At 45.5% G+C, this 17,256-nt stretch overlaps 1 protein-coding gene across 3 annotated transcripts in view; it reads left to right on the plus strand.

Moving 5' to 3' along the window:
- Positions 1-17,256, plus strand: part of LOC143957719 (cytosolic phospholipase A2 gamma-like) — a 160,236-nt gene that overhangs the window by 131,406 nt on the left and 11,574 nt on the right. For all 3 annotated transcript variants that reach the window (XM_077467417.1, XM_077467416.1, XM_077467418.1), the window contains one exon: positions 14,137-14,294. In XM_077467417.1, coding sequence (XP_077323543.1) covers positions 14,137-14,294 — 158 coding nt within the window. The remainder of the gene's footprint in view (positions 1-14,136; positions 14,295-17,256) is intronic.

Consider the following 17,256-nt stretch of genomic DNA (forward strand, 5'->3'; position numbering starts at 1 on the left):
AGGTAATAAATGGCGGGTGCCCTGAAACTATAAAAAAATAACTAACCAACCAGCGTCACCTGTAACAGTTATATGGTGATCACTGGTGAAAGGGTTAACTAGGGGGCAATCAGGGGGCTTTATGCGGTAGTATATGGGGGTCCCTAGCGCTATAAAAAGCTGCGGCGAACCTAAATACCTACCTGCCTAACTAGCGTCACCTGTGACACTAATACGGCGATCAGAAAAATGATCGCTTATTAGGCTGGGTTCACACTGGAGCGATGCGGAAACGCCGCGAATCCGCGGCGGGTTCCCGCATCGCATGCCTCCCGGCGGCAGTTCACACTGCCCTATGCGAACTGCTGGGAGTGTCAGTGAAATGTTACTGACACCCCCAGATCAGTTCGCATATCGCAGTGCGATCTGCAAACTCGGATCGCATGGTGTGAACACCCATGCGATCCGATTCTGCTGCGGGCCAAAAAAAGGGTCCCGTGCGAATTTGCGGCGGGTGCGGCGGGTGTGGCGGGTGCGGCGGGTGCGGCGAATGGCTGAACTCGAATCGCACAGAGATCGGATGTGATTTGCACTGCAGTGCGGTGCGAATCACATTCGTTCTCATAAACCGCTGCAATGTGAACCCAGCCTTAGTGACACTGGCGACGGGGGGTGATCACGGGGTTAAACCTTTATTGGGGGGGTTAGGGGGGTACATTAGAACTAAAGGGGGCTAACCCTAACTGCCCTAACAGTTATTACAGTCACAAATGACACCAATGCAAAAAAAAAAAAAAAAAAAAAAAAAATGACATTGGTGTCACTGTGACTGGGGGGCAGGGGTAATTGGGGGGGTGATCGGGGGGTAAAGGGGGGGTGTGAGTGTGCCTGGCATGTTCTACTGTGTGTGGGATGTGTTGGTGCAACTCACTGATCCGCTCTCCTCCGTGTCGGAACGAAAAATACCGACACGGAGGAGAGAATACATCACTTCCTCTCCTGTGTTTACATTACAGGAGAGGAAGTGATGTCACCGGGGATTTCCATTCGTCGGGAGCGATCGCGAGGGGGTGGCCATGAATGAATGGCCGTCCCCTCGTCCGGGATCGCTCCCGAACGAAAACCGACCGCCGCAGGCACCGGGCGGGGGCCCGATCGGGCCCCCGACCCGCGGGAGGCAAAGGACGTACATATATGTGCTTATGCCTGCCCGTGCCATTCTGATGACGTACATCGGCGTGAGGCGGTCGGCAAGTGGTTAAGAAACCGCCCTAAAGCCGTCATTCGGCTATAGGGCGGTTATTAAGTGGTTAATGAAGACTTTTACAGTTTCAGCAGCAGAAGGGGTACTCCTCATTGGTAGAAAATGAGGCATCTTGGAAAGTCTATCCACAACCACGAAGATGGTAGAGTGGTTTTCAGAGGGTGGCAGTTCGACAATAAAATCCAGAGATCATCCTCCCTGGTCTTTCTGGGATGGGTAGTGGCTTCAGCAGACCCAAAGCTTTAGACTTGCTGCCCTTATTCTGAATACAGATGGTGCATGATTTCACGTAGTTCCTGCAGTCCTTCAATAACGGTGGCCACCAAAACATGAGCTGGAGAACTAAGACGTCTTGTGCACGGTGAAGTGACCAGCTAACTTGTGGTCATGGCAGGCATTGAGAACAGCAACTTGTACCTCCTGGGGATACGAAAATTTTATCTTGGTACCACAACAGATCGTCCCTTGTTTGTAGAGTGAAATCAGGCGGAGGAGAGGCACTTATAGAAGCTTGTTTGATCTGGGCCAGCAAGTCTCCCTGAAGCAAAAGGAATTTTCCTAAAACAGGATGGTGTCTGGAGGTGAAGAGGCTTCGGACTCACTGAACATTCTCGAGAGGGAATCTGGCTTGGTTTTCTTCGACCCGGGCCTGTAGGTGATATGGAAGGAATCTCGGGTAAAGAAGAATGCCCACCTGGCCTGACGTGGCTTCAATCTCTTCACAACCTTTAGATACTTGAGATTCTTGTGGTCAGTGTAGACAACAATTGGGTGTGCCACTCCTTCCAGAAGGTGCTGCCACTCTGCAAGTGCAGTCTTAATTGCCAGTAGTTCTCAGTCTCCCATATAGTAGTTCCTCTCAGCTTAAGATAGTTTGCAGGAAAAGAATGAAACGGGGTGCAGGAGAGCCTTAGGTCCATGTCTCTGGGAGAGTACTGCCCCACTGGAATCTCTGAAGCGTCTACTTCTAGAATGTATGGTAGTGCCGGGTCAGGGTGTTTCAGGACCGATGAAGAAGTAAACCAGTTCTTAAAGGTTACAAAGGCTTTCTGGGCTTCGGAAGACCAACAGAATTGAGTGCCTTGTTTTGTTAATTCCGTGATGGGGGAAATGATAGTGGAAATCCCTTAATAAACTTCCGGTAAAAGTTTGCGAAGCCCACAAAGAGCTGAACACCTTTTTTGTCAGTAGGGGCTGGCCAGTCCAGAATGGCAGAGACCTTCTGAGGGTCCATCTTGATACCTTCCACAGAAATGATCAGTCCTAGGAACTGAATACTCTGTTGTTCGAACACATACTTCTCGGGTTTAGCGTACAAGCTATGGCATCGAAGTCTTGCTAATACTTTCTTAATGCGTTCATAGTGCTCGGACAAGGAAGGAGAAAAGATCAGGATAACGTCCAACTAGAAAATAACAAACAGGTCGAGATAGTCTCTGAAAATGTTGTGCACAAAGTGTTGGAACGTAGCAGGGGCATTACAAAGTCCAAAGGGCATAACTAAATACTCAAAATGCCCAAGCCGGGTGTGAAAGGCAGTCTTCCTCTCATCGCCACTCCAGATGCGGACTAGATTGTAAGCACCACGCAGATCCAGCTTGGTAAATATTGCTGCCGTCCCCAGTCCTTGGAATAATTCAGGTACCAAAGGAAGGGCGTACCGATTCTTGATCGTGATTTTATTGAGCTCCTGATAATCTATGCAGGGGTGTAGGGAATGGTCTTTCTTCTCTACGAAGAAGATTCCTGCTCCTGCTGGAGAGGTAGAAGGCCGAATGAACCCTTTCTCCAGGTTGTGGTCTATATAAGTCTTTAGGGTCCCTAACTCCAGCTCCATTAAAGGGAAGATTCTCCCACAAGGAATTTCGGCTCCAGGGAGGAGCTCAATCGGGCCGTCATGTGGTCTGTGAGGAGGAAGAGTGTCTGCACCCTTCTTGCTGAAGACATCTAGGAAACCGTGATGGACTTCAGGGATGGATTGACAGATCTCATTGTCTGCTTCCATATATAACAGAGGAGAGGGAACCTCAGGAGTCTCCAGCAGGCAATGTTGGCTACAATAGAAAGAGCTGATTTTCCCGGAAGTCCAATCAATCTGTGGGTTATGAGCACTCAGCCATGGTATGCCTAGGATATTGGGAAATAGAGGGGATTCAATGATATCTAGGCACGGCAGTTCTTGGTGATTACCGGCAATGGTAGTTAATAGAGGCACCGTTTCCTGTGTGACTGGCCCAGACTTGAGAGCAGAACCATCGGCCAAATGTACAGAAAGTCCTTTCGCTCTAGGCCGCAGAGGAACGTGATGTCTAGTGGCAAAAGTTAAGTCAGTGAAACCGCTGCAGGCTCCCGAGTCAATGATAGCGGTGACCTGGGTATTCCCTTCTGGGAGCTGTAAAAGAATGGAAACAGCCAGGTGAGAAGAATTATTAGGCAGAGCAAGTGCAGGAGCGGAGGGTGTGGTGAAGCACTTACAGAGCTTGGCGGGATCGGTCCTCACGTAATGTCTTGGTTCTCCGCAGTAAAGGCAAAGATTGTTAGCTCGCCTGCTTTGCCGTTCTGGTGTAAGAGAAGGGCGTAGAAGGCCTAACTGCATAGGTCCAGAGACATCAGGAGTAGGGGCCACTGGGGCTGGAGAGGCGGACTGAGGGAAACTGGGTACATGAGGGAGCATCCAGACTGGATGGGAAGGACCAGCAGAGCATTCAGATCTTCATTCCCTTAGTCACCTATCTATCTGAATAGATAGGTTAATGAAAGCATCTAGAGTCTCTGGGATGCCCACTCGGGCTAGTTCATCCTTCAAAGACTCAGGCCGCGTACACACGCGCGGACTGTTCGCCCAACTTTGTCCGTCCAACAGTTTCGGCAAACAGTCCGCTCAAACTTAGCATGGACGGACATGGCCACACACGACGGACGAACAGTTTGCTGAAACCGTGCGCGATGACGTGAACGGCACGTACGACGGGACGAAAAATACGACGTCCTATACACTGCATTATAGCTTTCGGCGTGAAAATCCTTTCTGAGCATGCGCGCAACTTTGTTTGACGAACAAGCCTACACACGAGCGGACTGTTCGCTGAAACAAGGTTTCAGCGGCCAGTTTTACGGAATTTCCGAAAAACCTTGTCCGTCCAACTGTCCGCTGAAACTGTCCGCTGAAAGCCCACACACGAGCGGACTGTCCGCCCAAACACTGTTCAGCGGACAAAGTTGGACGAACAGTCCGCCCGTGTGTACGCGGCCTAAGAAAGACCCATGCGGAGCTGATACTGCAGGGCGGCGTTCCAGTTGGTGTCGGAACTCCAAAGCCTAAACTCTGATACATAGTCCTCCACTGGTCTACGGCCTTGCTGTAGAGAGTGCAGGGCCACCTCCGCAGTGGCTGTTAGTTGCGGGTCTTCGTAGAGCTGAGTCATGGCTCGGAAGAAAGAGTTCAGATCATCAAGAGAGGCATCCTTTTGCTCCAGAAGACGATGGGCCCATGACTGTAGTTTGCCCAGCAGCAGGGAGATGAGGAAACCCACTTTAGTAGATTCAAGCAAAAAAGTTTGGAGTGGCAGAGCAAAGAAAAGTTTGCAGGCATTACGGAATGCTCTGAATTTACTACGGTCTCCTGAGAACCTTTTGGGTGTAGGGACCTTAGGTTTAGGCGGCAACATCACTACTAAGGGGGCAGGAGAAGTTGCAGGTGAAGGTGGTGAAGATGCAGACAGAACCTGAACACGTTCCTCCAGCTGGTTGTAACCTTCTTGCAGGTTCTTTACAGCTTGAGTAAGTCCAGCAAGATGACAGAAAAGTTCATCCATTGGAGAGGCTCCCTGCGTGGGCTCGGACATGGCTGTCTGGTACTGTCACATACCTGGTGGTTGAGCCCACTTATGCAGGGAGCGGCTTCTTGTATTCCTCTGGCTCGAGAACCCCTGATAAAGCAGACAGGGGCTCGGGAGTACAAAGGGGCACAAGTGCCTGACAGGTTACATAGTTAGTCAGGTTGAAAAAAGACACAAGTCCATCCAGTTCAACCTTAACCACTTGCTTACTGGGCACTTAAACCCCCCTCAGTCCCAGACCAATTTTCAGCTTTCAGCGCTGATGCACTTTGAATGACAATTGCGCGGGCATACAACACTGTACCCAAATGAAATTTTTATCATTTTTTTCCCACAAATAGAGCTTTCTTTTGGTGGTATTTAGTTACAGCTCGGAGTTTTATTTTTTGCTAAACAAACAAAAAAAGATGCAAAAAAATTAAAAAATAAAAATCATGTTTTAATAGTTTGTTATAAAATTTTGCAAACGGGTCATTTTTCTCCTTCATTGAAGTGCGCTGATTAGGCGGCACTGATGGCTGCATTGGTGGGCACTGATGGGCTGCATTGGTGGGCACTGATGGGCTGCATTGGTGGGCACTGATGGGCTGCATTGGTGGGCACTGATAGGCTGCACTGGTGGGCACTGATAGGCATAGTTAAGGCGGCACTAATAGGCACAGATAAGGCGGCACCGATGGGCACAGATAAGGCAGCACTGATGGGCAAAGATGGGCACAGATAAGATGGCATGGATGGGTGGCACGGATAAGTGGCACGGATGGGTGGCACGGATGGGCACTGATAGGTACCACTGATAGATGGGACTGATGGGCACTGATAGGTGGCACTGATAGGTGGCTCTGATAGGTGGCACTGCTGGGCACTGATGGGCGGCACTGCTGGGCACTGATGGGCGGCACTGCTGGGCACTGATGGGCGGCACTGGGTCGCAGCACCTTTGAGGCAGATTGTGGGCACTGTGGGTGGCACTGTTGGTGGCACTGCTGGATGGCACTGTGGGTGGCATTGTGGGTGGCACTGTAGGTGGCACTGTTGGCACTATGGGCACTGATGGGGGGCACTGATGGGGGGCACTTACTTTTATTCAGGATGGCACGGCGGTGGACAGGTGGGCACTGGCAGGGGGCAGGTGGTCAGCTGTATTGCTGGCCGTGATCGGGACTGATGTCCCGATCACGGCCGCCGGTGATCGGCTTTTTTTTTTTCTCCTCGCGCTGTCAGCGCGAGGAGGAATAATAGCCGATTACCGGCTCCGTTCTATCACATGATCAGCTGTCATTGGCTGACAGCTGATCACGTGATAAGGGGTCGGGATCGACCCCTTGCACGGATCGGTGATCAGGCGAGTCTCACGGACTCGCCGATCACAGAGCGCGCCGCGCGCGCCCCTCAGGGGGCGCGCAGGCCGCTCGTATCCGGGACGACGTCAATAGACGTAGTCCCGGAAATGTAGGTCCGCGCTAATGCCGTCATTTGGCAATAGCGCGGATCTGTAGTGGTTAAACAATATATAAATAAAATAAAAAATATTGTACCATCCAATATACCCAATTTTATACCCACAGTTGATCTAGAGGAAGGCAAAAAACCCCAGTAGAGCATGCTTCAATTTGCTACAGCAGGGGAAAAAATTCCTTCCTGATCCCCCAAGAGGTAATCGGATTTTCCCTGGATCAACTTATAAATAAACCTATAAATGTCAGTACCCTGTTATATTATGTACATTAAGGAAAGCATCCAGGCCTTTCTTAAAGCAACCTACTGAGCTGACCATAACCACCTCTGGCGGGAGTCTATTCCACATTTTTACAGCTCTTACTGTGAAGAAACCTTTCCATATTTGAAGATGAAATCTCTTTTCCTCTAGACGTAAAGAGTGTCCCGTGTCCTCTGGGTTGACCGTAAAGAAAATAACTCAACACCAAGTTCACTATATGGACCCCTTATACAGGTCCTTCTCAAAAAATTAGCATATTGTGATAAAGTTCATTATTTTCTGTAATGTACTGATAAACATTAGACTTTCATATATTTTAGATTCATTACACACAACTGAAGTAGTTCAAGCCTTTTCTTGTTTTAATATTGACGATTTTGGCATACAGCTCATGAAAACCCAAAATTCCTATCTCAAAAAATTAGCATATCATGAAAAGGTTCTCTAAACAAGCTATTAACCTAATCATCTGAATCAACTAGTTAACTCTAAACACCTGCAAAAGATTCCTGAGGCTTTTAAAAACTCCCAGCCTGGTTCATTACTCAAAACATCATGGGTAAGACTGCCGACCTGACTGCTGTCCAGAAGGCCATCATTGACACCCTCAAGCAAGAGGGTAAGACAAAGAAAGAAATTTCTGAACGAATAGGCTGTTCCCAGAGTGCTGTATCAAGGCACCTCAGTGGGAAGGAAAAAGTGTGGCAGAAAACGCTGCACAACGAGAAGAGGTGACCGGACCCTGAAGAAGATTCTGGAGAAGGACCGATTCCAGACCTTGGAGGACCTGCGGAAGCAGTGGACTGAGTCTGGAGTAGAAACATCCAGAGCCACCGTGAACAGGCGTGTGCAGGAAATGGGCTACAGGTGCCGCATTCCCCAGGTCAAGCCACTTTTGAACCAGAAACAGCGGCAGAAGCGCCTGACCTGGGCTACAGAGAAGCAGCACTGGACTGTTGCTCAGTGGTCCAAAGTACTTTTTTCGGATGAAATCAAATTTTGCATGTCATTCGGAAATCAAGGTGCCAGAGTCTGGAGGAAGACTGGGGAGAGGGAAATGCCAAAATGCCTGAGGTCCAGTGTCAAGTACCCACAGTCAGTGATGGTCTGGGGTGCCATGTCAGCTGCTGGTGTTGGTCCTCTGTGTTTTATCAAGGGCAGGGTCAATGCAGCTAGCTATCAGGAGATTTTGGAGCACTTCATGCTTCCATCTGCTGAAAAGCTTTATGGAGATGAAGATTTCATTTTTCAGCACGACCTGGCACCTGCTCACAGTGCCAAAACCACTGGTAAATGGTTTACTGACCATGATATTACTGTGCTCAATTGGCCTGCCAACTCTCCTGACCTGAACCCCATAGAGAATCTGTGGGATATTGGGAAGAGAAAGTTGAGAGACGCAAGACCCAACACTCTGGATGAGCTTAAGGCCGCTATCGAAGCATCCTTGGCCTCCATAACACCTCAGCAGTGCCACAGGCTGGTTGCCTCCATGCCACGCCGAATTGAAGCAGTCATTTCTGCAAAAGGATTCCCGACCAAGTATTGAGTGCATAACTGAACATAATTATTTGAAGGTTGACTTTTTTTTGTATTAAAAACACTTTTTTCTTTTATTGGTCGGATGAAATATGCTAATTTTTTGAGGTAGGATTTTGGGGTTTTCAGGAGCTGTATGCCAAAATGATCAATATTAAAACAAGAAAAGGCTTGAACTACTTCAGTTGTGTGTAATGAATCTAAAATATATGAAAGTCTAATGTTTATCAGTACATTACAGAAAATAATGAACTTTATCACAATATGCTAATTTTTTGAGAAGGACCTGTATATTTGTACATGTTGATCATATCCCCCTTAATCTCCTCTTCTCAAGAGTGAATAAATTCAGTTCCTCTAATCTTTCCTCATAGCTGAGCTCCTCCATGCCTCTTATCAGTTTGGTTGACCTTCTCTGCACTTTCTCCAGTTCCCTGATATCCTTTTTGAGAACTGGTGCCCAAAACTGAACTGCATATTCCAGATGAGGTCTTACTAATGATTTGTACAGGGGGGTCTTAATGATATCTCCTTCTCTGGAGTCCATACCTCTCCTAATACAAGAAAGGACTTTGCTCGCTTTGGAAACCGCAGCTTGGCATTGCATGTTATTATTGAGCTTATGATCTACCAAAACCCCCAGATCTTTCTCCACTATGGACCCCCCCAGATCCTTCTCCACTATGGATCCCCCCAGTTGTACTCCCCCTAGTATGTATGATGCATATTCTTAGCCCCCATGTGCAGAACTTTACATATATTAACATTAAACCTCATATGCCACATAGTCGCCCAAGTAGGCAGAGCTAGACATGTGCAATGACAAAAAATTAGTTCATTTTCGTTTCATTAGTTTTTTTTTATTTTTTCAGAAATTTAAAAAATCGAAAATTCGAAAATTCAGGAATTTTCACATTTCGATTTTTTTGGATTTTCACATTTCCAAATTTTTGGATTTACGAATTTCCTATTTTTTCCGAATTTCCGATTTTTTCAGAATTTCCAATTTTTTCAGATTTTCAGATTTCTGAATTTCCGAATCTCCGAATTTCCAATTTACAAATCTACGAATTTTAGATTTTCCGAATTTCGGAATTTCGGATTTCCAAATTTCGGATGTCCGAATGTCTGAATGTCCGAATTTCAGAATTTTCGGATTTGAGATTTGAAAGTCCAAACATTTTTAAATCTGAAAAAAAGAAAGAAAATCAGTTTAATTAATAACTATTAAATTAACGAGTACGAATTTATCCAAAGTTACGAATTATCTGAAATAACGAATGCCGCATCTTAACAAATGAAATGGAACAAATTAATAATAAATAATTAATAATAATTCTAAAAAAAATTAAATTATTATTAGATCGTTATTTTCCATTTGGTTAGATGCGGCATTAGTTATTTCAGATAATTTAATTCGTAACTTTGGATAAATTCGTACTCGTTACATTCACTAACAGACAAATTTGAAAGGGAATTCTAATACCTATAATTTAATAGATAGTTATTATTTAGAATTAAACAGATTTTCTTTCTTTTTTTCTGACTTTCGAATTTCCGAATTTCGGATTTTCTAATCTTCGAATTTCCGAATTTTGGATTTTCAGAATTCCGAATTTTCGGAAATTCGGAAATTTGAAAATGCGGAAATCCGAAAATCCGAAATTCAGAAATCCGAAAATCCAAAATTCGCAAAAAATTAATAATTCGGAAATTTGGAAATTTCGGAAATTGAAAAATTCGGAAATTCAGAATTAACGAATTTGGAACTGAACGAATTGCACATGTCTAGACATCGGCTTGTAAATTGAAGACATCCTGTAAGGACGTTATTCCACTGCATAGCTTGGTGTCATCTGCAAAGACTGAAATGTTACTTTTGATTCCAGACCCAATATCATTTATAAAGATATTAAAAAGTAAGGGTCCCAGCACTGAACCTTGGGGTACACCACTGATAACATGAGACCATTCAGAGTAAGAATCATTAACCACGACCAATTAGGATAGCCAGTTTTCTATCCATTTACAAACTGATATTTCCAAACCTGTAGATTTTACCTTACACATGAGCCGTGTGTGCGGAACTGTATCCAACGCTTTTGCAAAATCCAAGTATACCACATCCACCGCCACCCCGCTGTCCAAGTATACCACATCCACCGCCACCCCGCTGTCCAAGTATACCACGTCCACCGCCACCCCGCTGTCCAAGTATACCACGTCCACCGCCACCCCGCTGTCCAAGTATACCATGTCCACCGCCACCCCTCTGTCCAAGTATACCACGTCCACCGCCACCCCTCTGTCCAAGTATACCACATCCACCGCCACCCCTCTGTCCAAGTATACCACATCCACCGCCACCCCTCTGTCCAAGTATACCACGTCCACCGCCACCCCTCTGTCCAAGTATACCACGTCCACCGCCACCCCTCTGTCCAAGTATACCACGTCCACTGTCACCCCTCTGTCCAAGTATACTATGTCCAACACCGCCCCTCTGTCCAAGTATACCACATCCACGCCACCCCTCTGTCCAAGTATACCATGTCCACTGCCACCCCTCTGTCCAAATATACCACATCCACTGCCACCCCTCTGTCCAAGTATACCATGTCTACCGCCACCCCTCTGTCCAACTACACCACCTCCACCGCCACCTCTCTGTTCAAGTATACCATGTCCACCGCCACCCCTCTGTCCAACTATACCACATCCACCACCACCCCTCTGCCCAAGTATACCACGTCCACTGCCACCCCTCTGTCCAAGTATACCACATCCACCGCCACCCCTCTGTTCAAGTATACCACATCCACCGCCACCCCTATGTCCAAGTATACCACATCCACCGCCACCCCTCTGTCCAACTATACCACATCCACCGCCACCCCTCTGTCCAAGTATACCACGTTCACTGCCACCCCTCTGTCCAACTATAACACATCCACCGCCACCCCTCTGTCCAAGTATACCACGTCCACCGCCACCCCTCTGTCCACGGCTTTACTTACCTCTACATAATAAGAAATCAGGTTTGTCTGACAACTTCTGTCTTTCATGAATCCATGCTGTCTGTTGCTTAAAGTGTTTTTTTCAGCAAGAACTCGTCTATGTGGTCTTTTATTAATCCCTCTGTTATCTTCCAACTATAGAAGTTAAACTAACAGGTCTATAGTTACTTGGTAAAGACTTTGTTCCCTTTTTAAATATAGGCACCACATTGGCCCTGCGCCAATCTAGTGGTACTATTCCTGTCATTAATGAGTCCCTAAAAATTAGATACAATGGCTTTGAAATTACAGAGCTCAAATCTTTTAGGATCCGCGGGTGGATGCCATCAGGTCCAGGTGCTTTATCCACCTTTATTCTGTCCAAATTTTTCTGGACCATATCATTTTGAGCCATTGTGGATCATTTGGGACTGTGTCACTACCACCCCTATTATGGACATGAGCTCCCCCGTGCTCCTTTGTATACACAGAGCTGAAGAAAGTATTTAATAAATAGGTGTCCAGTTTGCTCCTGGTCCTTTAAGGGGGATTAGGCTCCCTCCAGGTCCACCCGCCCCTCATCTATCCATTTAATGCATGTGCTTCCACTGTGGAGACGCTTACAAATATAAATTCATTAGCATACACAGGGTTCCATGAAGAGGCCTTGCAGCTTATGCATGCATTTGCAAATGTGTGCTAACTAAATCCCTGTTTTTAACGCAGACTGATGGACAGGTTAATTTGGTCAGTTAGCAGACTGGTTGGTGAGTTGAGCCATGGTATGTTCTGTCTTTGTTTTTCATATTTAATAAATTAGCCTTCTCTTTGTCCCCAGTCACCCACTCCAGATTATTTTGTAAAGGGCCTACATGCTCAGACTTGACCTTTTTACTATTAATATATTTAAAAAAAATGTGGGGGTTTGTCCTACTATCTTTTGCAATCTGTCTTTCATTTTGAATTTTTGCATCCTTGATTTCCTTTTTACATATTCTGTTATATTCTTTGTAACATTTAAATGACAACAGTGTTCCTTCATTTTTTATATTTTTAAAAGCTCTTTTCTTATAGTTTATAGCTTTTTTTTAACTTTGGCCGTGAGCCACATAGGTTTTGTTATTAGCCTTTTAAACTTCTTGCCCATGGGAATATACTTTGCAGTGAGTTCACAGACAGTCTTTTTGAAGAATTCCCATTTCTGTTCTGTGCCCATTGATGCCAATATTCTCTCCCAGTCTAAGTCCTGGAAAGCAGCCCTCATCCTTGGAAAATTTGCTCTTTTCAAGTTAAGTGTTTTTATCTTTCTCGTATGTATTTCTTGTTTAGCGCTAACATCAAATGAAATCATGTTATGGTCACTGCTACCCAGGTGTTCCTTTATCTGAACATTAGTAATACACTCTGCATGGTTTGAGATTACCAGGTCCAACAGAGCATCATTCCTAGTTGGGGCCTCAATAGTCAATTTCTCAGTAGTTAAAATCCCCCATTATTATCACTATCCCAGCCCTTGTAGCCCTTTCCATCTGTGCAAGGAGCTGAGTCTCCACCTCCTCATTAACATTGGGTGGTCTATAACAAACTCCAATGATTAACTTTGAATTACAAACATCTGTATGCAGTTCTACCCATAATGTTTCAGACTCATCACACTCTCCATCCACCAGGTCCTCTTTCACACTTGCTTTGAGATCACTTCTCACATAGAGACAGACCCCTCCACCTTTCCTTTTTACCCTGTCTCTCTGAACGAGTGCATAGCCAGGAATATTAATAGCCCAGTCATGTGAGGAATGAAGCCAAGTTTTAGAAATACCGATTACATCATAGCTCTCCTCATGCGCCAGAGCTTCCAACTCACCTATTTTGCTTGGCAGACTTCTGGCATTGGTGTACAAACACTTTAATGTATTATTACATTTTGCTCTGGTGTTTTTCATATTTTTAGTAGTACAAATGGCACTATAGTTTCCAATGGCTGTTTGCAACATGGGAAATTTCTTGTCACCTGCCATATCCCTCCCCCCATCTATCCCCATTCCACCGTCCATTAATGTCTGACCCCTAGATGACCTGTCTGCCCGATGTAATTCCGTTTCACCCTCCGCCCTCAATCCTAGTTTAAATACTCCTCCAGCCTTCCCATAATCCTCTTCCCCAGCACAGCAGACCCCCTTCCATTCAAGTGCAAACCGTCTTTTTCATATAGGTTACCGGTGTAAGGGCTGATCTGAACTTCTGATGAGCTGTGAGGAACCCAGTTGTGGACTGGATCTAGGGCCAGCAGGAAGCAGGAACAACAGGAAACTGGAAGCCAGACTAGGAGAGAAGGTGTATTGTAGTCCAGGAGCGGGAGCTGGTAGCAGAATTCCTCCCAATGATGGGGCAGAATTCATCCCAATGATGGAGCACAATTCCTCCCAAATGACACCAATGATGGGGGATTTTGTACTTCTGAGGTCAAGCCCCTTAAAGTCTGAAGGACAGTAAACCAGCCCTTTCTTTAGAAAGTTTGGAGACCCCCTGGGCTAGATTTATGACATTAATTAGCCGCCTAGTAGCGTCTGGCGACTGATGACCTTTCGTAAATCCTGATTGGTCTAAATGAATGATGGAAGGTGGTATGTCCACCAGCCTAGTAGCTAGCAGTTTAGCATACATTTCCAGGTCTTTATTTAACAAAGAAATAGGGCGAAAACTAGTACCAGGATCCTTCCCTGGCTTCAGTAGTGCAACTGTTAATGGTTTGAGCATTTCAGTGGATATTATAATTATTTTTATTGATTTCTTTTGTAGATAAAATCCAGGAAAGCAGCAGCCTCTTTGATAAAAAGCACATCCATCTGATCGATGCCGGGTTGGAAATTAATACTCCGTACCCCTTAATGTTACGTCCTCATCGCAAAGTAGATCTGATTTTGTCTTTTGACTTCAGTGCAGGAGATCCATTTGAGGTAACCAAATTTTATAGTCATTCAATGCAACTTGCCAACAGCAGATATAAAATGTAATTAAAAAGTCATTAAATAATTATGGGAAAGGAGCTGAGCTGCCCTGGGTTCAGTTCAAGCAACGTTCTTCAAGCTCAAACCCTAATCCCACTAAAATCAATAGGAGCCAAATCTGTCATACTAAAAATGCCCATTGATGGGGGGCGGGGATAAAAACTAGCATGGGGAGGAGGGTACTGTTTTGGAGAACATGTATCAATGCAAAAAAAAAAATATATATATATATATATATATATATATATATATATGTGTGTATATATGTGTATATGTATATATGTGTGTGTGTATATATATATATATATATATATATATATATATATATATATATATACATACACAGTATCTCACAGAAGAAATTACACTTGTCTACAATGTAAAGTAGTGAGTGTACAGCTTGTATAACAGTGTAAATTTGCTGTCCCCTCAAAATAACTCAACACACAGCCATTAATGTCTAAACCGCTGATAAGAGTGAGTACACCCCTAAGTGAAAATGTTCAAATTGGGCCCAAAATGTCAATATTTTGTGTGGCCACCATTATTTTCCAGCACTGATTTAATTTGTATACAATGTAAACAGGGCAGGGCTCTTCTCCTTCTGAGTGGACATCATACAACGTCCTCCCACTCACACCACCCTCACCCATCTCCCTCGGACACAACACATCACCGATCAGGGTAAAGAGACAATGATATTGGCTCTTTACCATGTGATCAGCTGTGTCCAATCACAGCTGATCACATGTAAACAAATGCTGGTTATTGGCATATCCTTTCCTCCGTGTTGTCACTGTGTGAGGAAAAGAAATCTGATAGCCGGCTTTTGTGTTACAGGGGACATTTGCACTGATCAGTGCCAATCAGCGTCCATTAGTGCAGAATTTAAGTGCCTCATCAGTGCACATCAGTGGAGCCTCATTAGTGCCCATAAATGGAGCCTCCTCAGTCTCCATCAGTGCAGGCTATAAGTGCCCATTAGTGCAGCCTCAGCCGTGCCCATCAATGGAGCCGCTGCAGTGCCCATCATTGGATCCTCATCAGTGCCCCATCAATGGAGCCTCATCAGCACCCATCAGTGCCATCTCTTCAGCACCTCTTAAGTAAAGAAGAAAAATTACTTATCTGCAAAATAGTAAGAGAAACAAAGAAAACTTTATTTTTAAAAATGTTCGGTCTTTTTTCATCAAAAAAGAAAAAAAACAAAAAACTACGTGTTGATTAAGTACCAGCAAAATAAATCTCTTTCTGTCTTAAAAAAAGATAAAAATTTCAGATGGGCGTCTGAGGGGCTTTTAGCTATATAACAGCTGTCAGAGCGAAAAGCCTGCAGTCAGTGGGAGCCTCCCATAGAGGCAGAGTTGTTGTGTTTTGGATTTTTTTGGTCCATCGGGTGGCGTGATTGACGATGGAGTTACATTGCGGGACATTTTTTATTTTTTTATTTTTTAAATAAGGATTTGTTTCAAACTGTCTCTTGTAATTTTTGCTATTTTTTACACTTTTTTTGTGAAATGGTAGGGGTACATTGTCCCTGTTACCAATTCACATGGGGGGGGGGGAGGCTGGGTGTCAGAAACCAAGAACCAGGCAGAGACAGAAGTACAATTAAATCACACTTGTTTATTAATAAAAATAAATAAAAAGGTAGTCAGCCAGGCCAGAGTTCAATAACTAGATCGGGTAGTCAGCCAGGCCCGAGGAAAGGGATTCAAGTGGAGAAACAGCAAGCAGGATAAGGAGCCAGAAGGGATGTCAGCAAGCCAGTCTTTAAACAGGAATGCAGGTGATGGTTTCTTGTGATGTGACCAAGGCGAAGGCAGAGATGAGGTGAGCTGGACAGCTTTAAGTAGGCAGGTCAGACGAGCAGGATCAGGAACAGCTGGGTAAGTGTGGAGAGAGAGCTGGCAATTAGCCAACAGCTGAGCCACCAGCCCAGAGAAGGAAGGGCTAAGCCAGCACTGACAGTACCCCCTCCTTAATGACCCCTCTCCCTCGGAGGGCCACCGGGCTTGAGGGGAAAACGTCTATGGAAATCGTGGAGGAAGAAAGGAGCATGTACGTCTGAGGATGAAACCCAGGAGCGTTCGTCCGGACCTCACCCCTTCTAATGCATCAGGTACTGTATGCGCCCATGGAACCTACGGGAGTCAACAATGGATTGTACTTCATACTCCTCATGGTTCTCAACCTGTATAGGGTGAGGATGTGGCAGCTGGTAAATCGGTTGCAGACCAACGGTTTCAATAAGGAGATGTGAAACACATTTGAGATGCGCATACTAGGAGGAAGGTCTAACGCGTAAGCCACTGGGTTATTCCTGCGAAGGATACGGAAAGGCTCAATAAACTGAGGTGCAAACTTCAGTGAGGGAACACAAAGTTGGAGGTTGTGAGATGACAGCCAGACCCTGTCCCCAACCTGGTAGGAAGGCGCAGGCAGGCATCTGCGGTCAGCATGGAGTCTGTACCTATCATTAGCATGACGCAAAGCCTCCTGGACTTATACCCAAGTGGAACGAAGACCACGGAGATGCTCCTCTAACACAGGAATACCCTGCGGAACAAACGAGACAGGCAACATGGAAGGTTGTAAACCATAATTCGCCATAAATGGAGACAATAGGGAGGCAGAATTCAAGGCACTGTTGTGAGCAAACCCTGCCCATGGTAATAGGTCTGACCAGTTGTTATGATGGTCAGAAATATAGCAAGGTAAGAATTGCTCCAAGGACTGATTGCCTTGCTCTGCGGCCCCATTAGACCGCGGGTGATGCGCAGAAGAGAAAGCAAGCTGAAACTGTGCACAAAAGGCTCGCCAGAACCGGGAGACAAACTGACTACCCCTGTCCGAGACAATCACCTTGGGTAGCCCATGTAAGAGAAAGATCTCCCGAGCAAAAATGGAA

Source organism: Lithobates pipiens, unplaced genomic scaffold, assembly GCF_037356315.1.
Source record: "Lithobates pipiens isolate NorthernLeopardFrog02 unplaced genomic scaffold, aLitPip1_a1.2 Scaffold_55, whole genome shotgun sequence".
NCBI classification, from domain to species: Eukaryota; Metazoa; Chordata; class Amphibia; order Anura; family Ranidae; genus Lithobates; species Lithobates pipiens.